This window comes from Centruroides sculpturatus, unplaced genomic scaffold, assembly GCF_000671375.1.
Source record: "Centruroides sculpturatus isolate CEXI.00-Female unplaced genomic scaffold, Cexi_2.0 scaffold47, whole genome shotgun sequence".
Lineage (NCBI taxonomy): Eukaryota > Metazoa > Arthropoda > Arachnida > Scorpiones > Buthidae > Centruroides > Centruroides sculpturatus.
Genome location: NW_019384385.1, coordinates 852,763 through 880,758, shown reverse-complemented (window position 1 = coordinate 880,758; position 27,996 = coordinate 852,763). Strand labels below are relative to the sequence as shown.

Below are 27,996 nucleotides of genomic sequence, written 5' to 3'. Positions count from 1 at the left end.
AAAAATAATATTTAATAAATAAATATTCATAAATATTAAATTGTAATTAAATATATATAATAAATAAATATATTTAATTACAATTTTTTTTTTAAATAAAAACCCTCCCTACCCTCAAAATTAGGTTTTTTGCCAATAGTGAAAAATATAAAAACTTTTTTCATAAAATATAATAACAGATGGCGCCACCACATGTACCCGGAAAGTTAAGCAACTCGTTGCTGGAATTTTTTAGTAGTGGTGAAGATAGCTGCATTTTTTTCACTGCTGGAGTGTAATTTTTCCTACATTTTAAAAAAAAAAAAAAGAAAACTGCATGAGAAATTTGATCTTTTTCTGTGTAAATTACGTATCTGAACACGAATAATCCGGTTTATTGGGCTACAATTTAGAAAACTGACCTATAAACGCTCTGGTCCGTCCGTCCGTCAGTCATTCCTTAATCTCGAGAACGTAGTTATATATATGAAAGCCGAGACCAGATATAAGGGTAGACGGTCCCGATTAACTGATTATGAACTTTCGACACAAACCGGAAATCACGTTATTTTAATTCAAAAAATTTTCCACTGTAAAGAGTTAGATGACGGCACGACTCTAATGCTAACAGGGAAAGTATGATATACAGGAGCTTGCTAACAGGAAATGTATTACGTATAGGGGTAAGACACTACTAATTTTAGGTGGAGAGAATATATTTTAAATTAAACAAATATTAAAATTGCAGTCCGTCATTATGACTACGTCAAAATAAATAATTACAATTATTAGCATATTTCTCGCTTGAAAATTCCGATTCGTCGAGCGGCGCAATAAGCTCCACCTCCGAGCGTTGCGAGCGAGAATATGTCGCGAGAAGAGACGAGACGCGATAAATATCAAACCCTGAGCGAGAACCAGAAATTCGCTCTCGCCAGCGAGATTTCTCGCTTCTCGCTTGTGCATGTTTTTCTTGTTGCGAGAACTATATCGCTCGCTACTAAATTCGCCGCACCCTTAGCCAATCAATGACGTCACATCGAAAATCCACGATTAGATAAAATTTATTTAAAAATCAACGTATTTCGTGAAATTACAGTACACGTATTTGAATTTAACAGATTGGGGTTAAGTTATAGTATTGGATTACCACTCGGTAATTAAATTCAGAACTAGCGAGTGGCGCAATAAGCTCCACTTTCGGTCGTTACGCGAGACGGTGAAGTCACGTATCAAGTAGGCAGAGAAAAGTAATTGTTAGGAAAGAATGACTGCATTAGTAAGAGGTTAGTATTTTGTAGTTTTAATATATAATAAGTGTATTTCAGTTTACATTAATTAATTATTAATTGCACTGTCTTGGTCTAATACTCGTGCTGTGCTCGTGCTTATTCGCGGGTCGTCTAGTAGCGACGGCCACGTGACTGTTCCAATTGTTTCCTGTTTATAATTCGCCTTGTAAGGAATAAAACTGTGACCCAATTTTTATTTATATATACGATTAAGGTATAGGGTTTGCTATAAAATCATAATCGTTAAATTGTGTCACAGTCAGAAAATGTCTGCACGACAAAGTCTGTAGACGTAGACACGTGATCTCAATGTCTAGACCAAAATTAATACTTAAACAATATTCTATAATTGAGAAATAAAAATATAAGGATGTAATTTCATAATTTTAATATTTTGAAACATGACTATTATTGAAAGAATTAATCGTCATTAAAAAACCTTTTTATTAAGTATTTAGACAATTAAATGATGATAAAATTCATCTCAAAGTTATTCATATAAACAGTAAAAAAAAAGTCAGCTAATATTGTGTGTTGGTAAATAAATTGGAAATTAGGAAATACATAATAATAAATTTTGATTTCTAAAAGAAGTGTTTCAAATATACATACATATAAGTGATGAAAATACTTTTCTAGAATATTACTATTTGAAGTTAAATAATAATTGTAGTCTTCCAATGTTATTCATTAGTATGCCTTGGAAATTTTTTCTGAGTATGATTAAACCTCTGACTTTGCACAGGCATGTTTTGGGTCCTGTTGAGTATAAATGAAAGGTTTTTATAGGTCTTATACAGTTGTGTTTTGACCGAAATTTTGGGATAGGTTTTCTATAAATCAAAATATGGTATAATGCCTTTTTTTTTTTTTTTTGCAATATTTGGGGATTTTGTAGCCTTTTTTGCTACAGTTTGAAATTGTTTGGTGTTTTTTTATAATTTTGTCCACCATTGCCAAGTGACAATGCTAGTTGGCTTGACCCGTAGTGTTAGCTTAAAACAGTAGAAGTTTTGGCACAGGTTTTCAAAAGGAAGATCTGTAAGTACAGAACCTTTGCTTTTACTTTTGATAAATGCTAATTTTTAAAAAATTTTGTTACCTTCAATTGTATATACCCACAGTGGCCAATTGGATAAAACCATCAAATATTAGTAGTGGGTTCACGCCTCGGCCAACAAGTTGTCATATGGAGTTTTCTGGGTTTTCTTCATGTTAGTAACATCTAACTAGTAGGCCAGTTTCCCATAAAAGACGCCTGGGAGGCATTTTCCTTTGGCAGAATTCCCATATATCGTGTTGCTGTAATCAAATAAAACCAAACTAATCAATTGTATATCTTAAGACAGATAATCCAGCTATGTGAGAAGGATAATTATTCAACTTTTTAGAAAAGTGAATCTCAAATCTTGGTTTGGAAGACTGCCGGCTGCAATTATGCAGTTGGAAACTGCAGGGATTCAACTGTGTGATGCCCTCAGTATTGTAGCTGATACCCAGGATCTGCGTCAAGCCAATGGACCAGTAACACGGATCATTTCCAGAAAGCTTGAAAGAATTCTTTGAACAGACAAGGAGTTTAAAACAATGAAGAAAATCGAGGCCATTTTTATTGGAGAAGTAGCTACATTTGAAGAGGATGAACCCAAGCTCTCAAGCACTGACATCAGCCTCTTCAACTATGCACCCATGATGACATAAGTTCAGCAGATACAAAGTTCATTTGCATTTCAATAACTTGCACCTGTAGCAAAACTGATATTTACTGTTCCTGAATCTAGAATGATTATCAATAGAGAGCATTTCTATTGCTGAGACTCTTGTATGAACTATTTCTAAACAACTTTAAAGTATATTTATGGAACTTTGCTATATTTGGTTTATTATTTTTATTTATTTTTTCCTACTTTAGCTATACGTTTTTACTACTTGAGATAGTTGCTTAATCACCTCACCTATCAAGGCAGCCCTGATAATTGTATTATCTAACAGATGGTCATATGATAACCGATTCAAAGTTTAAAAATGCTCTACTTGAAGCAAGCTTATATAATTAAAAATGTTATTTTTCTTAAATAAAAAGCTAATTTTTAGGATTAAGGAAAATTCTATTTTATTTAATCAGTCTCACTTTAGTAAGCACTTCTTCGGTATAATTTTTTTTGCCATTTTATTAGATATTTAAGATTGTGTATTTGTTAAGATTCTTAGATTTCTGTGAATATTAGTTTTTTGTAATAAATTATCATCATCAGCGGCGGCCTTATCCATTGCGAGGCTCTGGGCGACAGATCTTTGCGAGGCCCTTGTTCTTTGTGCAAAGTATGTGAATTGAAATAGTAGGCACTTATTAATATTAATATATACTGTACTATAAATTAAATTTATTTTATTGTTATAACTAATAGCCAAGGATAAAATAAAAAGTTTTAAATATCAACTTTTTTCTACTTGGTTGTTGCGCGAGGCCCCGGGTGATTGCCCTGCTCGCCACCCCCTAAGGCCGCCACTGATCATCATCATCACAAGAGAATATAAATTCTTATAGATATTTTTTAATTATTTTAAAGGTAAAATGAGAATTTTGATTGACATTAGTTGCTTAATATGGAATAATAGATCATGAGAAGACAAAATCCCAATACAATTATGCATATGACTGAATGTTTTGTGATTAAAAACAGATTTTCATATTTTCCTAAAATTTTCTTTTATTCTGATATATATTATAGATTTTCAATATATACTCAGATTCTTTAAATACTATGACACACACACACCTTATGTCAGAGAATTCAAAATGCCTGATAATGGCCTGTAGATCAGGTTGAAAACGTTTGTAAAACAATAAATATTGGTACATAAGGTGTCTGTGTCATAATATTATAGAATTTTACATTATTTATTTTATTCATTGTAGATAATTCAATTTGAATTGAATTCAGAGGTAAATAACAAAAAAAATGCAGTTCAATAATTACACTAGTAGAAGTTATTGAAATTTATAGAGGAATGTTTTAAGCAAAATTCAATTTATTTAGCATAATCAACAAAAACTTTTTGTTGCAAGTTATATAATTTACTTGATGATATACTACATATTCTATATTTTTGACTCTTCATACTGTCAGTTTAAAATTAAATAATCAATTAATTTTGTTAAATTGTGTACATTTTAATTAAAAAAAATCATTGTTTTAATTTTTAAAATAAATTTTATATATTCTATCTACTAGTAATAAAAATTTTAAAGCTTGTTGTAATAGCAGTTATAGAAATAACAGTACCAAAGTTCAAATTCCTGTTTGATTTGAATGATATCATAGGAATATGTAAAGAAAAATGGAAAAATATTTATGGACTATTTGATAAATAAAATCTATAAAACTATTATATTAATTTATCTTTTTTTAAGTAATGAATCATTAATTTACAAAAAGTTTTCTTCATTTTAGTTTCATGTTGTAAGAATAAAAATATGACCACAATTTATCTCTTTTGATAAAACAAATATAAATTAATTATATACTTGTATGTATACAGTTGACCCTTTGTATTAGCAGGTTTTGCATCTGTGAGTTCAACCAAGCACAGATTGAGAATACTTGAAAAAATTTCAATTTCCAAAAAGCAAAACTTAAATTTGCTTGTATTTTAAATGTTGAGCCTAAATACATGTTAGCAACATGTAGTTAGGCCCAACATGGTTGCCTCTGTACTGATGTACAGTACAGTACAGACATTTTCTTATCATTATTATACAGGTATACCTCGTCTTACATCGTTTCAAGTTACGTCGTTCCCGATTATACGTTGTTTGTCAAAAAAGTATATGGAAAAATAAAAATCAAGTTTAAGTCATTTTATTCGACTTTACGTCTGTCCGCCACAAATATTGAAGTCGTAATATCACTAGAAAAATGTTTAAAGCACATAAAATCATATTAAAATATATACATTTACAAGTATGTACTGTATTTACAGTACATGCATTCNTTTAATAATTCTTTTTTTAACGTTTAGGCCAAGATATCTTAGAAAAAACGTGCACGATTCAAGCAAGCGTGGGAGCGGCTTGTCATAGTAACAATAGGTAATTTTTGTTCTACTATACTTAATCAAAATCTTAATTCTACTCTTATAAAATAGATAAAATTCTGCAGCAAACAGTCCATACTGATTGCGTCGGGAATTCCGAGAGAATTGGCGGAAAGCACTCTGAGACTGACGACGGGACGAGACACGAGAGACGAAGATATCGATAGAGCCGTATCTGATCTGAGGAAAACCGTGCGAAATATATATAATTTATGATGATTCGTATTGAATTATATAATGAATTTATTATTTATACACATATAAATACAACAAAATGTTCCTAAAAGAAATTGTTGACTTGATACAGCATTGATAAAGTAAACACGGTAAAGTATTTATATATATATTTTTATTTTTAAAAAATATTGATTGTTGCTGAGAGAGGTCAAAGTCTGTATAGTTTTAATTATCAGATTTTTTTTGATGAATATAATTCAGTCTTTGTACTAAACACGGATCACCCAATGGAAGATGTGTTGTGCGTGTGTTTGTAACGTTAAATGTGTTAACACTACAGGTGGGAGGAAAACATTTGTATATAAGTTATGAACCAAGTGATTAATAGGGCATTATGAATAATGACTAAAATGGGCAAGTAGTCTGATAAATATTGATTAATTTATTAAATTGGCCAGAAATTATGAATAAAGCTACATTCTCTTCAGGCAATTTGATTAAAAAAAACTTCACTTTTTTCATTTAGAATTATTTATTTTTTGTGAATTGTTTCAAAGTATTTTAAAAACAACATGCAATCTTTTAAAAGTAAATACTATTTACTGTATTAAATTCAAATTCAAATTTATTAGCGTATTATGGAATTTATCCAGCTACACAAAGTGTAAATGCTAGTTTCTCTAGATATTATGAGAGCTTACATCAAGATATTAATTACCTGGGTTAGAGAACCTTTGTTTCTGAGGCTGGATCGGAATTCTACCATAACATAGGGAATTTGAGTATCTTCTCACACAGATGCTGGCCAATTGGGCGTGCTCTTGATTATACAATCTGTAGGACAATCAGGAACAATCAGGAACTTCAACAAACAGGAACAATCAGGAACTTCAACATCCTTTCCATCAGAGGAAATGTAAAGATGTTGGAAAGATAAAAATTTGCTTTTACTGCCTTCCCATGGTTTAACAAAACAATTTAATCTTTCTATTTAAAATTTTTACATTTAATTGCCCTTTTTACTGCACTCTAGATCCAGGTTCTCAAATGCCTCACACTGGGAGAGCAAAACATATTGAATTTATGACTCTTGATGAAAAGATGAAATTGTTTTTGTATAGAATTAATCTTCATTTTAACTAGTAGATAAATTAAATTATTTATTATTCTATTTGCTTTATTTTGAACTTGTTGGAATTGTTTTCCAAAAGATAAGTGTTGAAGTAAAGTGAATTCCTAAGTGTGAAATTTCTTCAACTACTTTCAATTTGTCATTTAGAAGACAAAAATTATGATCCTGTTTAGTCATTCTTTCTTCTCTTTGAAATATAAGGATATAAGTTTTATTTGGGTTAATCTTCATTTCCAACTGGGAAAAATATTTCTGCATCTGATTTTGTTTTCTTTGTAGACCAATTTTAGTAGTCAAAATTAATACCACATCATTCACATATTGAATTGAATGGACTGTTTGATTTCCCACTAGAATTCCATCTTCTTCCTTATTGAATTGTTTATCAATATCATGGATCATGAAATTAAATAAATAAGGTGACAATGGGTCACCTTGCAAGAGACCTCCACATATGTCAAAAGGAGAGTAAGTATTCTTACTACTTTTAATTGTGACTAATTAGTGACTGAATAAAGATTTAATCACTTTTATAAATAATGAATCTATATTGTGCACCATGTATTTATAATTTAGCACACAGTTTTTCTATTGATATCGAATCAAAGGCCTTTTCTAGGTCTAAAAAAGCTGCATAGACTTTGCGTCTTTTTCTAGAGAGATGAATTTGATTAATTGAAAGCAATACAAAAGTTGCAACTTCCGTTCCACTCTTCTTAACGAATGCAAATTGTGAGTTTGATATCAAAGAATTCATTCTTATCCATTGATTGAACCTATTAGCAAGAACTGATGTAAAGATTTTTCTTAATGTAGACAATATAACAGTGGGTCTATAATTATTGGAATTTGACCTATCACCTCTTTTGAATATCATCCAAAAATATGCAGAGCACCACGATTCAGGAAAAATACCATGTTCATATATATAATTATAACTATGTGCCAAAACTTCTGCTTCAGTTGGTAATCGTTTTAGAAAACTGACTGGTATTAAATCAGGTCCAACAGCAGTAGATTAATAATATTTACTATTTTAGAGGCCTGTATTGGCGGATTCCTCACCATACATTATAACCACATCTATTTCTGATAAACTAATTGATATATCCGATTTTCTCTCCTTGAAAAAATCAAATCATTTGACAAAATCAATATGATCCTGGTTTTCCATCCTTGTTCTCGGACAATATTTTTTTACTATTGACCAGAAGAAAGTATTATTCTTGTCTATTAATAGTTTTTTGTTCAACAAGTTAAAATAGCTTCTTTTCTTTGCCTCTATAAGATTATTATATTTTTTTTTTATACCAATATATTCAATTAATTGTTTTCTTGTTCTATTTTCACAAAATTATGGTAGAGTATATATTCTTTGAGTCTCTTGTCCCTATAACAGTCCAGATCAAACCACTCCTGTTTAAACTTAGATGTCATTTTATTTAAGTATTTAATTCTGTGGGCTCAATTCAATAAGCAAAATTTTCAATGACTATATTAATTTATTATAAATTTCTCTGAATCCCACCTTTTGAACTAGTTTCATTCTATCACCTATTTCAGACTCAAATTTTTTAATATTATATTTATATTTCTTTGTTTGTAAATTGACTCTACTTATCTTCTCATTAGAAATTGGTAAATTTGTACTTGATCTGATAGTTAACTATATTGGAAAGTGATCTGATAAATCATTATCAAGTACGGTACCTTGAATCCAACACAATAGTCCAAGATGAATTCAGAACATAATATATAGTCAATCACCGATGCACCTCTCGTCAAAATAAGCGTGTGTCTACCAGGATAATCATCTACAAAATAAAAAATCATAACTTTCAGCAAATTTAATTAGTAAATTTCCTTTCTTGTTGATTCCTGTATTGTGATGACTTCTTATAAACCACCTGATTATTCCTGTTATAATTAGAATCACGTTCGTTTCCAATTCTGGCATTGAAATCCCCAAGAATTAACCACAAGGTAAAATGTAACCAGTTCAAAAAGGTTTTCTCGATTTCTTGAAATGGATTTTGGAGCATTTTGTAGGGAGGAGTATAATTAGTAATTATTGCCAAATAACCATTGGGGAACATATTAAATTTATGATTTTCTAATTTAACTATTACAAATATTAGGTCAGTATTCTAATAGGAATAAACCAAATTTCTCAAGGATTTGTTTATTAATAGCATAATTCCTCCCTTTGGCCTACCAACTCCAGATTTTTTTATTGCTGGAACCAAAATATAATTAAATAATGCTTGCAGGAGATCTAGCTCCTTTACAGTTAGTTTGGTAATCCAAATTTCTTCTAGTTCTATAATTTCATACATCACTGATAGTTTTTGAAATAAATAGAAAAAAACTTTTCTAACACCTTGGGTATTCCAATTAATGATCTTGATCTCAGATTCTTTATTCAATGATGAATGTAATTCGTCAAAATTATCGCTACTATTGTTGTTAACATTAGTATTCACAAAAGTAAATAAATTAGTCAATTGATTTCTACATCTAAAAAAGATCTAGTATCGACCAAGCAATTCTTTATAAAACTATAAGTAATTTTCTTATTCTTATAAATGACGTAATCATTTCTTAATTGAATTTGCATACCGTTTTTCTTTGCTTCTATATAAGACAGAAGAATTTGGTTTTACGATCCCTCGTCTCTTGAGTGAGATCAGGAAATAGTCACAAATTGCTATAAATCTCATCATGGGATACTTTTTTTGTAGTTAGAAAAGACTGATAATATTTGATTTTTTTTCTTTGAACAGTACTTAATGTAATTTTTAGGATCTTGGGCTCTGCTTTTCTTATAATATAAGAACCTATAATTTCTTCCATTTAAATTCTGTCAATTTCAGTATCTCCCTATAGAAATTTATTAAGCTTTCTTTAATATTTGTATTATCATTCATTGGATAGCCAAATAACATCAGATTAAGTTGATTGGTTATATTTAAAATATTATTTGTCAAATACTGTTGAGCTTCCAATTTCCTGTCTGTCCTGTAATACTGTTTTTAATTAGTTAACCTTCTGTTCCAATGAACCAAGCTTGGTCTTAAAATCCTTAATGTCCCAATGTATCAAACTAATTTCTGTTTTCATTCCAAAATTTGTTCAGTTGTAGAACTATGTGAGGCTTGAATTAGTTTTGACAACTGTTGTAAGCTGGCTGTGGTCGGGCTATCGTCCTTCTCCATCAACTCAAAATTATTTTCCCTCTCTTCTTCATATACTTTTGCACTCCTCTCCGTATTCTTAGAACTCGCAGGTTGTTTACAGAACATAGTTTCCACATTGGCTGATTTAGACACCTTAATGGCGTTACTACTACTGGTCAATGGAGGCCGTCCTCTCTTTGATGGAGAATGCAATAAAGGACCTGGATTTTGTTCAATTCCAGCCATAATAAGTAAAATCTATGTAATTATTAATAAATATGCTTGAAACTGCCACAAAATCATCATTAACTAATCTTTCTTCTTTCTGAAGATAAGCTCACTCAAAATTCATGCCAACATCGTTGAACGCCTGAAGCACCCCCTTATTAACCGTATTAATTAAACTAATATTAACGAAAAGTATTATTAACAAATTTATATCAACTTACAATGAAAAATCAACTTACAGGAAACTTCTGGAATTGGTATAAATATAAAACCATTTTTGGTATAAATTATATTAAAAAATTAAATGGTTTTTAGTTTATTTATTCGAGCAATTAAGATTTTGATGACATTTGGGATTACATAATTTTTTTCTTTGTAGCATTTGCATCTATTAGATTTGCAACCAATTTTGCAGCAGCATTGACTATAGCCTTGGTCTCCTGAAATTGATGACATTCTTGCACATTCTCTAAGCGAAATTTCTGCACCTGGTACATCTCCAACAGAAATGAAGTTTTCTTTACAAATAGTAAATTGGTTTCTCGAATATAATAGATTTAATATACCATGTTTGGTACCCAGTTTGTAAAGGTTTTTATCTTTTGACCACAAAAACAACACCTGAAATATTTTTTTCCATCACTGTGGGATTGATCTACTTCTGGTACATGAATCCTTACTGTATCTCCAACATTAGCTGTTGTGTATTTGGAATTTGATGTATCAATCATTTTTTCTGCTTGCTTTTTAAGGTTAAACAAAGCCATTTCTCTTGTTTTAGACACACTTCTTATTTTTTCTTCTATTTTTGCATCAACTGTTTGGATTTTTTCTTTATCATTCACTGACTCTGTAATACTAATAACATCCTAGTTTAGGTCTTTGAGCTTCACAAGTTATATTGCTATGTGAGGGTGGCATTATCAAATAATCTTTTATAATGTTTTCTTGGACGGTACCTGATCTTTCAGAGTTTGAGCAACTTTGACTTACTTCATCAATAGTTTTAAAAAGAATCACTAGATCTTTCTCCGTATTAATGTTGGTCAATGATTCGTTGGGTATAAAATTCTTTAGTCCAACTTTTAACTTTGCTTCAAACGTGGCCTCATAGGGACTGCACTTATACCAGTATGATGCGCTCAAGTTTTCATCAGTTGTACAAAACTTAATCCTTCTGACCATTTGTTAGTATTGTTAGTCTCCAACCAAGAACTAAGCATATTTTCTATGTCTTGATTACATTTTTCTACTGACTTTGTAAGTGCCTGGGCTTTCCATGCACCATTTTTAACTCAGGCCACATACTACACAGTTCTTTGATGACATTATTGGCAAATTCTCTGCCATTATTGCTTTGTAGAATACTCTGTGCACCAAAAATTGTAAAAATGTCTAAAAGAACATATGCTACATCTTCAGCCCTTTTGGTTTTTAACAGTTGAACAAATTTTGTTAGATGGTCTTGATACACAAGTATAACTTTATATTGCTCATCGGCTTACGACTGCATATCGATAAAAGATCGACCTGACATATTGAGTTCATTTCATTATGTAAAATTGGTTTAACTACTAAGCCTTCATAGGAACATTCTGTTTTTCTGACAGATTTCACATAAGTTCAAATAAATTATGATCATCTATCTCCCTTGTAATATTTTTATATTTCATACTTAATTCTTTTCCATATGGTTTCTACTGCCATGGCCAGTAGCAATATGGGTATCATGCTATATCTGAAATATTTCTTCAGTGTGAATGTAATATTTAATCACATCACCTTCTTTTATAGGCAAAATTAATTTTTCTATTTCTCCAATAGATACAATATCATATCTATGTAATTACTGACATTCTTCCAGGTAACTTAGAAGTAGCTATCATTTTTTACTCTTATTTTTTGTATCGTTGACAAATATGCTGATGACTGTTCTGACCTTTTTCTGCTATTAACTTATTTAATTGATTGTTGAAGCGATTATTCATATCACTTAATGCTACATGCTTGTTTGCATATACATATTCAAATATGCATGCACATACTGTATATAGTATATAACTACAAAACAGATTTCTTGGCTTTTTCAATTAAAGAAGTCCGTGCAGATGTTTTAAAACTGTTATTGAATGGAAAAAGGGCTTGTGAAACTATTCCATTCCAAAACTTTAAAAAAAAGAACAAAGCTTTTTCTTGGAATTTTTCAAGTATAGTCTTCATGTTTGTTAGTGCTAAGCAATATTTGGCTAGTTTAATTACCAATAATTAATTAATTTTATTCTCCTAAAAAGAAAATAATTTATTCTATCTAACAATATATACAAAATAGCCATAAATTCTGAACATTTCATATATTCATCATCATTAGTTAATGCACTACATATATTGCAATTTTGCATTGAATGCAGTACAGTTGTGTATTGAAAATGAGAGAGAACACATTGAATACATTGAGTTTCATAATATAATAGGTAAATACACATAATAAATGCTTTCTTGATGTGTAACCAGATTTTGACTTTCTTGTGTTTATTTGATTAGTATGAGTTTTCACACAAAAGCTACAGAATTGTTTATTATTTTCTTATTGTGTTTTTTCCTCTCAAAATCAGAAAATCACAGTGTTGTATTTTTATGCATATAATCTACATGATGGCTTATACTTTGCAGATAATTGCTAGAATAAGCTGGAGGTGGCTTTTGCATAAGCCACCTCCAGGCACAGGGTATAAGGTTGGACGGATGTGTGCTCCATTTACTCCACAGGCACAAGTTTGTAATTACATTTTAAAATCAGCATATAACCTAAACCTTTTCAAGTAGTCTTTTAAACACACAACTTATGGGCTGTAAACACAAGTAGTTTATCTGTTTATAATTAAAGCGTGAATAAATTCTAAAAATTTTAATGCGTAAACATAAATAATTTTGAAAAATAAAGATCATATTAAGTATTGGAAATTGTAAACAAACAAATCAAAAATCCAGCAGGAAAATGTTAATAAATACTAGCAAAAGTTTCCTCCAGTGTTAAACAGTCAATATAAACATCTTACTAAACCCGATATATTGCAATAACACTACTTCAACTGCTGTATATCATTGGCTATAATTTGCTGATAGATTAAATTTAGTAATTTTATAATTATTAAAATTATTTAATTAAATTATAATTATTAAATTTAATATGAGATGGCATCTAACACCTCCCTCTAAGGTCAAATTTATTAGTAATTTATAATTATTATCACCAGATTATAGTCCGAAGATATATGGCAGTTGACATAGTGTTATTGTTAAACAGTCATTGTCAGGCTGTACATTTAGTCAGAAACATCATTCCTGTTTAATAATGAATCTAGGAAATTATTCACATATATAATGTATGTACTGGTGTGTGTATATATTATATATATACACTGTAGATTATACAGGGTGGGTCAGGAGGACAGGGAAATATTTTGAGTAACAATAATATAGGTTATTGTAAGCAAAAATCTTTATATGAACATGAGCATTGTTCTAACAGAGATACAGCTTTGTGAAAGTTGCTCACTTATAATAGTAATAATGAATGACACATGTTACATTGTAAACAAATGCTTAACAATCAAATCTTGAACTTCAGTATACTTTAATATTAAGTCATTCAAATTTTACATTGCATTGACTTATAACCCTATCACTATCAGCATGTCCAACATCTATTTCTAGGAAATGCTGTAACAAGACTTTATTTTAGTCACTGAGTTACATAGTAGTGCTGCTAACTCAGAGAAATGGCATATGATGTTCAGACGTGAGTTGTAAAGTGTATTGAGATTCAAGTTTTGAGCATTCTGTATGATGTCACGTTTTAAAGTTTCCAATTAATTTCTTAAAACTATACTTAAATCATTCAATGGGTTAATTTTGGTGCAATATTGAAATTATTGTACCAAAATTATTATTATTATTATTATTGCAATATTGAATTGAAATTATCTTGCATACTGTAACATCTGAGTACTAGGTGGCCCAATGAATCATAGATGTAATAGTTCATAACTATAAATTTGGCTATAACTTAGATAATATTAGTTCTAGTTGTTTAAAATTTATTATATATATATATATATATATATATCAGTGGTGTGCAGTGACATTTGATGATATGGAAGCTGTTTTTCCATAAAAATTATAAATAAATACTGGAAATGACAAAAATAAACAGTTTATTTTAGTCTAAAATAATACATTGACATGAAACAAAGAGATAAGAACTTGTTTATGAAAATAATCACACACAATATGTATTTATATTTTAGAAAAATACAAGGGAAGCAGCACTTCTACAGCTTCCATGGGCTGCATGCCACTGATATATAATTATATAAATAGAATGGCCGTATGTCTGTCATCTATACATTTCTAAATCCTTTGACTGATATGCACCTGCATTTTACTGACCTTCCTTAGGAAAAAAATACAGATTGAATGTAGGTTGCATTTAATTAGAACAAAAATTTTTTAAAACATTCTAGAATAAATATTTCTAATATTGATAAATGGACCTTTGAGGTTATAAATAAATGAAAATATAAAGATACAAGCGTAAAACATATATAAAAATAATAATAAAAATATAAGAACAAATAATAATAGCTGAGTTCAAGCATTACCTCAATAGTGCATGCTATGAGTTCTTATAGTATCACTTGGTATGTACAATATTTCAAAAAAAGGCTCTCCACACCATGGGTTACATCATCATCTCTCATCTAACTGAGATGATCTGAGGTTTATTTTGAGGGAAAATCTATAAAACAAGACATGTGGAGGCAATATACATCTATAAATGTTTTTTTACCTATTACAGTATCTTCTGTTCTTTACAAATTTTAAGTAACTTAGTAAGTGACCCAATGGGTCACAGATGATCTAGTATTTTACTAAAAATATTAAATATAATCAGTTTGCTAAAGGTTAACAAAAATTTGCTAAATTAACATCTATAATAATTTCTGTATATACTAGAATAAATAAATCAGGTAATATTCTTTACCAGTGTTGTATTGTTTTTAAAGTACAAACATTAGAAAACTGTATTCTATGGATTTAATGCTAATCATTACAGTAGTCCATTAATAATAATATAATTAACGTTTTATAGATTACACTCAAATTTTTGCTATACACGTACATTTTCTGCAGATTATAAAGGCATATATAATTTCAATAGTTTTCTTTGTTGTGAGATTCTTTAGTAGAATCAATGTTAATTATTACATGAAAAAGTTCTACAGTTTCTAAGATGAAAGCAAATCAGACTATATCTTTGTTAAGAACTCTTTCATTATAGCTTTTTGTTAAAAATATACCACTATTTTTCTCTGTTGCTGAGATTTTAAATTTGACACATTTGAACTTTATTATTTTTTGATATATCAGATCATACAATTATATGTTAAAAAGTTAGCTTTTGAATTATTAAAATAATTTAGACTTAAATTTCTAAATATGAGAAAATAAATTTCATTACATATAGTCTTTTGCAATATTACAAAAATTACCAATTTGGTAATGAATGAAATTTGAAATATCTCTGTATTATTATTATTATTTCCAATGTAGATAATTACAGATAGATTAGTATTTCATATGAATTTTTAAAAAAATGAGAGAGAAATATACCTTAGTGCATCTTTGAATCAAGAAAATATATTTTTATTCTTTTTGCTTATGTAAAATAGTTAATGTAATTTCTTGCCTATAATCTGTGAAATTTGTTTTAAATACCTTCCCACTTCTATGGTGCAGGATTGCTGCATATAATCTATGACAATTTTTTTCACAATATAAAAGTGTACTCTAAAATTATACTTTTCATCATGTTCAGGATTCTTGACATAAAATATGATGAGATATATCTTATTGTTGTTTACAAGATAGAGATGGTGATGGATCAATTCACCTCTACCTTTGTACAAAATATAGTATTATTGGGTCTCCAACAAACTTCTTCAAGCACGTCTTTGTTTAAGATATGTTTTAAACTTAGCTTAAGAGTTTTAGTTTAGATGATGATAACAAGTAATAGTATCTGACCTTGACACATTGACCATGCAATCTTTAATTAATTAAAGAAAACTGAAAGTCCTCCTGATACAACGAGATTTATCTTGTTCACTGTTCGTGTGGAGAAAATTTGTTCCAGTGATGGATTCAGAAAGTCCTTATAAAGGAGTAATTTAATTATGATACTTTAGTAATGCAAAGATTCACAAAAATACCACAAAGACAGGTTCATAGCAATCAAAAATCATAGTGAGGAAATATTACAATCTTAATATTGAGTCAATTTTATTTTTATTTAACTTATAAATTTTAAATTTGTGATTAGAATGACAATCCAAAGGGAAGCAGCTCTGCATAGTTTTGTTTTCAGTTTAAGAGAGTAATGGCACAAAGTTTAAGAGTTATTTTTATATAGCATGTTTTTTATTGCTCTTTTTTACAGTATTACATTTAACATTTGTTATACTGTACCATTAGCAAGTGTAGCCAACTGTTTGTACTCAAAATAATTTTGTAATATACATTAGAGTCTTGTTAATCCTCCCATTCCTTGCAGGGAAAGCTGCCAGATTAGCAAGATGCTAATTACTGAGAGTGTATAGTGTTAAAGGTCTGCCTATCACTCTTTGGTACTGATTTTCTTTGGAGGTTGTCAAATAATATGGTGCACTGACATGCAATACTGTATACAGAAATAAAAACCTGAGAAAACAGGTTTGTGACATGACTAATATTTTTCAGATTATGGAAGTGCTTAGGCAATCTTACTGGGTGTGTCAGATTAGCAAGAGTGTACTATTACCATCATAATTCAATTGTACAAATTAGGACTGACTTGAATTATAAAAAATTCAGACTTATTTTATATTAATAGATTTTAAACTGTCATTGAACTGCTTTATAATGAATTGTTTAATTTCTTCTATAGATTTGAGAATATTTAAAAAAAATTTATTAAATATCCACATGCACACTTGACGAGCCTTTATCTCTGGTAATGTTTAAATTTCGGGAACAAATGTTTTCAGCCTCACCCAAGGTCTGCTTCAGGTTAGATGAAAATGGGATTCCAAACTTAGAATGACTTTTTGGAACAACTTCAATCATTGAGCAACTTCGAACATTGAGTTTTAAAATAAATTGGAACATATGCGCGTGCTGTGGAGCATTGGCGATTTCTTGCTCTTCACATATGTAGTGCCAGGCATATGATAGTGCATTACTTCTTTAGAGTTTATACATCTCCCTGTCAGGCCAGCCCTATATATTTCAAGGGTCTTGAGGCCCTTGAAATATACAATGTGAAAGGCTCTTTTTAACAGCTTGGTGTTGGATAGGTCTGCATGAACCTCTGGGTCAGGGGTAGAGGTGGATAGGGCAGTGGTGTAACGAGCATGGTCTATGTTGTATTTGTGCTCTCAGACTCTTTGTTGGATGGAACATTTAGTGGAGCTGATGTACACCATGTCATGCCTACTCTGTCATCCTTCACCAGGATACTGTAAACCCTGAGAACGTCCTGTTTGTCTTTCGCATTGTGCAATAAGGTATATATAGTGGGGGACCTTTGGTAAGTTATTTTGGTGCCTGTTTTGGTTGCAATTTCTTTATACAAGGCATGAAATCATTGATTGTATTCAACCATAGTGTGTCTGTTGGTGGGGTCCTGATTCCATTCTCCATTGTGAGCCCTTTGAGTTTTGGGGTAACTTGTGTAACATGTAGTCTGGAATAGGTCCATGCCAATCCACGTATTAGTTATTTTTTTTGTAACCACTCCCATCACACTGGAGGCCACCAGTGGCCAAGTGGTCTTTGTATCCTTAACACTGGGAGTTTGGTCGTGGGTTTGCGCCTTGCTTGGACGGGCTGGCCACATGGAGTTTTTCGGGTTTTCTCCACATCTGTAATGCCTAAATAGGGGCCCATTTCCCTTAAAAAAAACCTGCCGGAAGACATTCCCCTAGGCAGATCGCCCAAGTGTTGCATTTCCTCAACTCAAACAAACCAAACCATTCCCATCACAATGTGCCCTAGATTCTGTAGTTCAATAACTCTCTCTCTCCAATTGGAAGGGTGCATATAAGCTTTTCTAACTAACACTCAGAATGCCACTACTTTATAAGTGTAAGGGTTGGCTGAGTTTGCCAATATAAACCATGGAACATAGCCGGGTTTATAATATATACTGGTTTTGACGTCTAAGAAGTGGACATTGGTGGTAGTTAATTGGATCAGTCCATATGGGGTTGTTCATGCGACTTAAAAAATTATTGACGTTAGGTTCTGTTTTCCATAGGATAAATATGTCTTCTACATATCTCTTATATATAATTATGTTGGACATATACTCAGGTATGACGCTTTCTTCCAATCTCCATATATATGTTCCAATTTATTTTAAAACTCAAATGTTCAAAGTTGTTCCAAAAAGTCATTCTAAGTTTGGAATCTCATTTTCATTTAACCTGAAGCAGACCTCGGGTGAAGCCAAAAACGTTTGTTCCCGAAATTTAAACATTACCAGAGATAAAGGTTTGTCAAATGTGCATGGGACGTTTATTAACACTTGTAATCAGGTTAGAAAATGATGCAATTTTTAAGAACATTTAATAAATTACAATATTTCATTGCTAGCATTACAAGAAAAAGATGATATAATGTTGCACAAATTATATGACAATAAACTTTTTCTTATTAACAAAAATGTACTTACAATGAACTTTTTTTGCTTACAAAAAAAATTGTACTGCAGATTGCATGTGACTATAAATAATAAGCAGAAATTATGGCTCATCTTATAATTGGTAACGTCTCATACAGTAGAGCATCGATTATCCGAATCAATTGGGGACTGGGGTTGTTCAGAAAATCGATTTTTCAGATAACCAATTATGTACGAAAAAATATATTAACCTATCCCATGTTTGAAACTTATTCAAATCCTGACTTGTCCTTAAGTACCCTCTCATGGTCATGCCATGCTGCCAGCTAAAACATGTATACCAACAAAAATAATATTGGAGTAGCCCAAGACATAGCCAAAGATTGCAGTACCACAGCACTAGCGGAAATTTAAATTTGCCGACTGGAAAGATTTCGGTTAATTGACATTTCGGTTGATCAATATTCGGATAATCAATGCTCTCTGTATTTGCAGTTTAAAACAACTATCAGTAATCATCAGAGCATGTTTTGCATTATGCACTAATAATAAGTGTTTGGCTATACTATTCAACAATTCTGTTAGCTCAAATGAGCTTTGTTGGTAACAAGCATTTAAACTCCATTTTAACATTTAAAATGCATATTTCAAGACAATATTATGATAACTTACAACTTACTCTCTTAATGCTGCATCTGCAGAAGAACATGGAGATAAAGCTGCTGGAAATTTTATTTCATGGTATTTTATAATTTGGTGTTACTTAACAAAAGTTAATAAAATTTTTTCTTCCACGAAAAAATCTTAAATACCAAGATGCACCATGAATTCAAAATCAAATTTAAAAGAATTTTATTAAATTTCTTACATAACAGAAAATTTCAAAGATAATTAAAAACTCAGTTTCATCAAAGAATTGTTTTTTTTTCCTTTTAGCTGCTCTTCTAGAAAAGGAAAATGAGACAATTATTGATGCCTCTTGAAATTTTATTACAGATGTTTATTATTTGTATATGAAATTTTTCTATGTATATTTACCATAAATATTTTATTTTAAGGAGTATTTATTGTTGGAGCTAAACGAACACCTTTTGGCGCATTTGGCGGACGTCTAAAAGACACGTCTCTTTCCGAGCTTGCCGTGACAGCCGGTAAAGCTGCTTTGGAGTCTTCTCAAGTACAACCTCAGCAAGTGAATTCTGTTATTTTTGGTATTGTAAACCAGGTAAGTAATTTTTTTAGCATATATTAAGTAAATTTATCAGTTTTATAACAAATGTCATTATTTAATACAATGTTAAAGGCTGCGTCACCAGATGGAATTTACACTGCTCGTCACACTGCCTTAAAGTTAGGTCTTCCCATTCAGACTCCCTGTCTAGCTGTTAATCGTTTGTGTGGATCTGGATTTCAAGCCGTTGTTTCTGCAGCTCAGGCATGTTAATGATTTATAATATTAATGACTAGGTAAATATTTACCACTGAATTTAAAATTTTGTCTGAACAGGAAATCTGCCTGAGGGAATCAGAAATTGTGCTAGCTGGAGGAACAGAAAACATGAGTTTATCACCATTCATGTTGAGAGAGACCAGATTTGGAGTGAAATTTGGATCTGAACCTAAGGCAATATTTCATTAAAGCAATTCTATATATATTTATAATTTTGTTTTTATGAATTATTATTTACACTTTAATATTCTAGATTGAATGCAGTTTGTGGAATTCTCTAAATGATTCTTATGTTAAAATGCCTATGGCAATAACTGCAGAAAATTTAGCAGAAATGTACAAAATCACAAGAGAAGAATGTGATAACTTTGCACTACAGTCTCAGTTACGTTGGAAAGATGGTAAGTTTTATCAATAATGTCATAAATGTTATTACTAAACTAAAAAAATTATTAAAATATATTCTGTAAAATACTGGGTGATTTATAATTTAAGTTTCACTTTAAACCCCGTATAAAATGAATACTACTGGGCCAAATGTTTCAAAACCTGGAAATATAAAGGAGGTCTGAAATTTCATTAACTGCAAAAAAAATAATTAGTTCAAAAAGTCACCACCAGAGAAAAAAGGCACTTTATGAATATCCAGTGTTCGTGCAAATTAATATTGCAATCAACACTAAAGCAACTTTTATTGCAACATCAGACATTTGTCAGAGCTGACAGATGCAATTTGCCGGCATATTCATAACATTCCGGCTAATATGCTTCAAGCAACCGTGAAGAGCGTGATATTGCACTTTAGCCTTGTTGGAAATGGTGGACAGTACAGTGAACATCTACTGCTATGATTGTTATTTGTAATGTATTATGATATTAATACAAGAAATAAACCTTAATTTTTCCCCTGGTGGTTACTTTTTGAGCTAATTATTTTTTTTTGCAGATTATGAAATTTCATGATCTTTATAATGGGTACATTCATAATGTCAAATGAGTTAAATGCAATAGTAACAAATCGTTCAAAAAGTAATAGTCTCGCTCAGTGCGCATACTCTGTGGTGATGACGTTTCGAACTCTAATGAAGCTCACGAAGGAAAGAGTTAGTTTACTTCGTTAAGAAAATGGCGCCCGACAATATCGATGTTTCTAAATCTGTTCAAGTGTTTAAATTGTGAATTAAAAGGTGAAATGATTGAAATAACTGTCCACCTGAAGCTAAGAAAAATATTTCAGATAAGGCTGCAGTAGTAACATTCATATTTTCGATTTTAGAAACATCCATTTAGTTATAAATAAATCGTTCGAAAAGTCTAACGAAATAAGAATAACGATGACGTCATTCTCACTTAACTCATTTGACTTTACGAACATACCCAATATTTCTAGGTTTGAAAAAATTTGGTCCAGTAGTATTCATTTTATAGGAGGTTCAAAGTGAAACTTAAATTATGATCACCCTGTACTAAAATACTAGAAAAGTATATAGTAAAATTCAGTTAAAGCAATCATCCATCGATGAGTGATTACCAATAAGTAGGATAGTGGAAATTTTATTAACACCTTTATTCACTTAACTCTTATATTTTTTAACATGTCTTTTTAATGTCAAACTTTATTAAATTGTTTATATTACACTTGCCTCACTTTCATTTGCCATTATAAATTTATACAGCACCCTCTATAGCTTGCTGAAATTGCAAATTATTGTTGAATTGCATGGCAATAAAAGGTGCTCCATAGAACTTTTGCTTTGCAAACATTTATTCTTTACTGCTCATTACCAGTGATGAGGATTAAGCCTCCCACCATCATTATCATTATCATCCTTCACTGATTCACCAAAATTTTGGTAAATAATTATCTTTCTTGAATGTTAGCAATAGTGTTTTGGCTCTTATTTGGAAGTTTGATAATGATTTTGTGACCAGGATTATGCTGTAGGTATTTAACTTGTTTATATCAATGAAACCCTAACATAGATTTGTTCTTGCTGTGCAAGTCACCAAGATTCATAAAACATACTGTAAAATGTACCATTTGGAACAAAGTACAGTAGTCATAAAATTCCATATTTAGCTGACATTTGATTCATATAGACAACCTGCATGTGTCATACTGGAATCCTGGATATACATTTTGTGCCTGTGCATTTTGCCCAGCACCATATTTGTGATGTTTCCATTTTGTTTTAACCTCACCTGATACATGACAGAGTAACCAAATTCAAGAATTACAAAAAAAAAAAAAAAAACTACCACAGCACTTAGTTTTATTGACCATTTGCATATACATTTTATGATAGAAATGATGCTATTTTTAGTCAGTACAACAACCAAGTGTTATATAGTTTGTTTTAAATTTCTCTTGCTAGGAAAGTAAGTGCATTATGTTCTGAAGAACTCTCTATTAAAACTTTTGGATCAACCCAACCACTTGTTAAAAAATTGAGCTTTAAGTGATTTGTATGCTTTTGTATAGTTGAGTTACCCAGGATTACCCTGACTGATAGAAATTATTTCATTGTGTATTTCATATCTCAAGCCAAGAGTTGTTTTAATTTTCTGAGTTTGTTTTTCACAGTGATTTCAACCTTAGCTGAAAAGTAATAGATAAATATTCTTTGTATTTTTTTTTTTTCTTGGGTGGGGGATTTCCCACTTGATGTGCATTCTGTTTGCTAATGATGACCATTAAATGATAAACAATCACCATAATCAATCCACTTTAATGTAAATAGTTAGATATTAACTTACTCAGATTAAGTCAAAATAATCGTAATATTGTGTATTCCAGTGTTTTTGGTTTCTCTTTAATATTGTTAAACTGGAAAAATGGTAACCAATTTACAATTTTATCCTTGTTGTTGAATTTACATAAATTCTGATACATGAAAACACTAATGAAATCTAGTGTCCACTAATATCAACATAGCAGTTATTGTGTAACATGCACAATTGCAATCTTCAGTCTTCTAAAGATTTTTCAATTTTTTTTAGCAAATAATTTAATTTCTGGGATGTTACATTTTGAAGCAGATTATACTTTTTAATTTACTCATACCATGTTCTGATTTACTTAGGAATAGGGTCAAAACATGTTCATTGTTTTTTTCAATACCAATAAAACATTGAACTTTTAAATGAAGGAATGATGCTGAAAAATTATAAAAATGCAATATCCTTGTTTTTAGTCTGTCTGTCTAGATAAAATCTTATAACTCAGTTTTCACTCACTAATTTCTGACCTAGTTGAAACTTTTATACATATGTATTCCCTAATAACAATAATTTCACCAAATACTTACAGAGAATAATATATGAAGCATGCAATGCCAAAAAAACAAATTTTTCAAGAGAGGTAACTTTTTCTAGTGAATGAATTCATTTCAATTTTACAATAAAATTGTAAAAAACTCACTAAGTTACAAATTCTCTGGAATATAAAAACGATGTAAATATAAGCTGTAATGTTTTAAGTGCCAAAAGTCACATGGCTTCACATAAATTCAACTTCAAAATTCAGCCACTTACAGACCCACTATCACTACCACCATTTTTTTTTGCCACAGAAAACATTGTGCGAGAGTCCAGGATTGACAAAAAGATTTTTGGGTGAAAATTGTAAAGGATGTGATTTTATTTCTCTATGGAGTCACTTTCAAGATGATACATCAAATGTGTCACCAGGAACTTGGTGATGAGAAATTGTTATTGGACATAGGCACTGCAACATTGCTAAAAAAGGACGAGAGAAAGGAGGGAAGATCGCCAATAAAAGGCAATGACTGATGACGACAACAGTTCGTCCGTCTTTCCAAGAATCCATTGCCATCGAAAGTTTGCCCTAGTCAAAGTTGCCTCAATGATCGGATACCCTACTGATCTTCCGCTTCCTGCATGAACTCCATCAAGCCTTTGAGTCGCTTCAGATCCCTTATCTATGAACCTTATAGGTAAACTCCCTCTCTCCAACTTTGAACTCATGAACTATTTAACATCGAGGATGAAGCTTTAAATGCAAGATATCAGCCTTGTTTTTTTTTACCAAAATATTATATATACAGTAGAACCTCGATTATCCGGACTAATTGGGGATGAAGGTAGTCCGGATAAGGAAAAATCCGGATAATCGAAACAAATGCTTTAATTAGTCTTTTAATGATAATACAACACGTTTTCTTTTCGATGACATATCGGTAATATTAAAAGTAAATACTGTATTTAAATCGTGATCAAATTTTTAAGAAACAAACGTTTGTATTGAATTTGGACTACTACTAAACAACGCTAACAGACTACCTATTGTTTAAAAGGCCTTCTGGTGGCGCAATAAGACGGATTTTATCAATTAAAAAGCAGTTGAAACTGCATTTTTATGAATAAAAATTTGACAAACTATTTATCGTTTTATGAAGAGTAAAATTTTTTCGTCGCGTTCGCGGCTTTTAAGTAATGCATAAACCTTCGTAACGCGAGGCATAGGCGGTGGCCCACGTTACCCATGCCTTACGCCGCCCTTGGTCATAGAAATAATGTAATTTGAAAATAAAATTTTTTATAAATACGCATGTCAAGTTATATTTTTATTACGACGCAAAATATATTTAAGAGTTTACGATCACTGTGCCAAGTGAGACGTTGTTGAAACAAAAAAAAATTATGCATTCCCTCATGTACATAAACAGTGTCGTAATTCGCCATGTGCAAATCAGCAAGTTCGTAAAATTTTTGTTTATTTTGAACAATCCGGATAATCGAAAATCTGGATAATGGAGGTCCTACTGTATAACATTTATAGATAGATTATTATAAAAATCATAATACATTAACATTACACAGTCAACTTATGTTGTTATGTACTACAGATAAACACCAACCGTATGCCGAAAATCTATCGGGCTAGTTTAAGGCTAATTACTAAATGAATTATGTAACCAATTTGGCTCTAGAGGTAAGCGTTAGGCGCCATCTCTTATTAACATTAATAATTATAAATAAATAAATTAATTTAAATAATTTAGAACCGCTGAGAGAAAAGATAGATTTTCGGCATACGGTTGGTGTTTAGCTATATTATATATCGGGTTTAGCGATGTTTGTTATGTACTACTGTTCCCCTAGCAATTCATATGAATTTTTGATAAAGCAAACTAACGATTTTCAGGGTCAAGTTCAGAGTTGTATAATTTACAGAGTTTAGGGATTTTGTCTATTGTCTATTAATCCTTAATTATAATATTTTGAAATATAATTAATTTTATTTAACTTTAGTAAATCATTAATTTATTCATTTTTGTACATGATTTTCAAATCAAACAAAATGAGATGGTATTCACCATTTAAGTCATCATGGTGGTTAAACAAAACAAAACTAAAAAAAATCCATGATTTTTTTTTGTGTTGAAGATTGTTTGGTGTCAGAAGAGTAAAAAAGTAGCCAAACCTGGCATCACTGTATGCATTCCTGATATGCAAACTAGCACATATCCATTTAAAGGGGTGGGCTTCTCTAAACCATTGCTCTACAATCAGAGGTCTTTGCTTACTAGGAGAAAATGATTCAACTCAAAATAGAACATTTATTACAGTACCATTTTACTTTTTATGCATTTCAACATAACCATATTTCCAATAATAATTTTATTTCTTGGGGGTAGTGAAGGTAGTTTACTGTTCAGTTTAATGAATTCTGGTAAAATTTTTAATTTTCATATAATACAACAAGCAAAATTTGCTTAATGTGAGAATTTGTTTTATCAATGTTTAATTACAGTCGCCTTGCCTTAAGGCAAATCGACTGTAATTAAACATTGATAAATAACAAAATAATGATTTGTCACCCTTCCAAATAGTTGGAAAGCAGTCTAGATAAACTGAACCTTGAAAGATTTGCTAGAATTAAGCAATAAACATAATAAAGCAGATGGAAGGGGTTGTTTTAGTTGTATAGTAAATTGTCATAGATTATTAATATAGTGCTATTTGCATTATGATAGTTAGGATATGAAAAATTATTAAAAACTTAAGCAATTTATGAAGTTTCAGTTTCTTAAAATTAAATATACATTACTATTGGAACTTTTAAGTTTGAAACCATCATCTGAAATATTATATAAAACAAATATTCTGTAAGAAAATTGATAATTTTTGCCAGAATATGAAGATGGCTTGATAAGTGCCAAAAATGTTCTTATGAAAACCAAAACATTTTTTCAAAGTGGTTATTTAAGAATATAAAACATACTAAAGGTGAATTTTATTACAATAAAACTAGTATCAAGGGTGCCTACGTACTAATTTAAATTAAATAAATCACAAGATTAAACTTTTTTATGACATGAAAGTCAAGGAAATTCATTCAAATACAGGATGTCCAGCATTACTTCACAGTGAAGGGTTTTAAAAATTTGTTGTATTTATGAATTAATAAGGTGTTAAATAAATTTAAAAAAAAAATTTTTTTAGCTCAAGATAATGGAAGATTTAAGGATGAAATGGCTCCAATGAAAATAAAAATCAAAGGGAAAGAAGAAGTCTTTGATACAGATGAACATCCTAGACCAAACACTACAATGGAAATATTAGCAAAATTACCTCCAGTTTTTAAAAAAGGAGGAACTGTTACTGCTGGGAATGCTTCTGTAAGTAAAATTTTAAAAAATTATTAGACATGAATGTATCAAAATACTCTTCTTACTTTATGAAGGGAATATGTGATGGTGCAGGAGCAATTGTGATTGCCAGTGAAGATGCAATTAAAAATCATAATCTCAAACCACTGGCTAGAATTGTTGGTTATAGTTATGTAGGTGAGTTATCAAATAGTCTTATTCAATTATTAATTTATAAGCTTTTAACACAAATAATAAAATTCAATTAGGTTGTGACCCAAAAATAATGGGCATTGGTCCTGTTAATGCAATTCGACAGCTGTGTGAACAAACTAACATCAAGCTGAATGATGTAGATTTGGTTGATGTGAGTTTTTATACCGTTTCTTCCTTGCTTATTGTGTAATCTAATTGTTAAAAAGACTTAATGTCTATTTTAAGATTAACGAAGCATTTGCAGCTCAGTTTCTGGCAGTTGAGAAAGAATTAAAGCTTGATCCTACAAAAACAAATGTTAATGGTGGGGCCATTGCCTTAGGTCATCCAGTAGGTGCTTCTGGTGCAAGAATTACTGCAAATCTTGTGTATGAATTAAGGTAAAAACAATTTTGTTGTTATTACAATGATTATAAAAGAAATATCAAACTATTACTGCTTTTTCTAGGAGAAGAAAAGGAAAATATGCCATTGGTTCAGCATGCATTGGTGGAGGACAAGGAATTGCTATTATGCTGGAAAATGTCCCTTAGAAAATATTTTTTTCTAGGCTTTTTGAAATAATTTTTTATACAATAAACATTTGCTACAAAAATTATTATTTCAAGATTAAATGTTTATTTCAACATATTATGTACATTTGACAATGTGATACGAAACAAATTGAAAAAATTCATTAAAAATCCCCAGTTTTATTTACTCTCAAAATTAATTAATATTTTTGCTATACAAAACTTATTAAATATTCTTGTTTATTTTTCCTTAAATTATAACCAAGCTCTAGCTAAAGGAATGTTTATTTTTAAAATATGTTTAATGTGTCCTTAGCTGATAATCTCCATTCTGTGTAATATATCTCACCCAAGGAAGAGCTTGATAACCACTTTTCTCGATTATTTTCAGATATCTCAC

At 30.4% G+C, this 27,996-nt stretch overlaps 2 protein-coding genes across 2 annotated transcripts in view; one reads left to right on the top strand and one right to left on the bottom strand.

The window, feature by feature from the left end:
- The first annotated feature begins 941 nt into the window (after positions 1 to 941).
- Positions 942 to 27,682, top strand: LOC111618050 (3-ketoacyl-CoA thiolase, mitochondrial-like). Its single transcript, XM_023359475.1, has 10 exons — positions 942 to 1,265; positions 19,863 to 20,029; positions 20,108 to 20,239; positions 20,312 to 20,428; positions 20,508 to 20,655; positions 26,723 to 26,898; positions 26,964 to 27,066; positions 27,138 to 27,235; positions 27,310 to 27,464; positions 27,533 to 27,682. Exons 1-10 carry the CDS (start codon positions 1,247 to 1,249, stop codon positions 27,615 to 27,617), a joined length of 1,200 nt encoding a protein of 399 aa, XP_023215243.1. The 5' UTR covers positions 942 to 1,246; the 3' UTR covers positions 27,618 to 27,682.
- LOC111618026 (AP-1 complex subunit mu-1-like) overlaps positions 27,680 to 27,996 on the bottom strand; it is a 60,401-nt gene continuing 60,084 nt past the window's right edge. Inside the window, exon 21 of the mRNA XM_023359445.1 lies at positions 27,680 to 27,996. Coding sequence (XP_023215213.1) covers positions 27,898 to 27,996 — 99 coding nt within the window. The 3' untranslated portion in view covers positions 27,680 to 27,897.

Bases quoted from the DNA above. Each gene is read 5' to 3' on its own strand.
- LOC111618050 (XM_023359475.1), top strand. The intron at 20,429-20,507 runs GCAATATTTCAT...TTAATATTCTAG, and splicing joins AATTTGGATCTGAACCTAAG to ATTGAATGCAGTTTGTGGAA. The intron at 20,656-26,722 runs GTAAGTTTTATC...AAATTTTTTTAG, and splicing joins TCAGTTACGTTGGAAAGATG to CTCAAGATAATGGAAGATTT.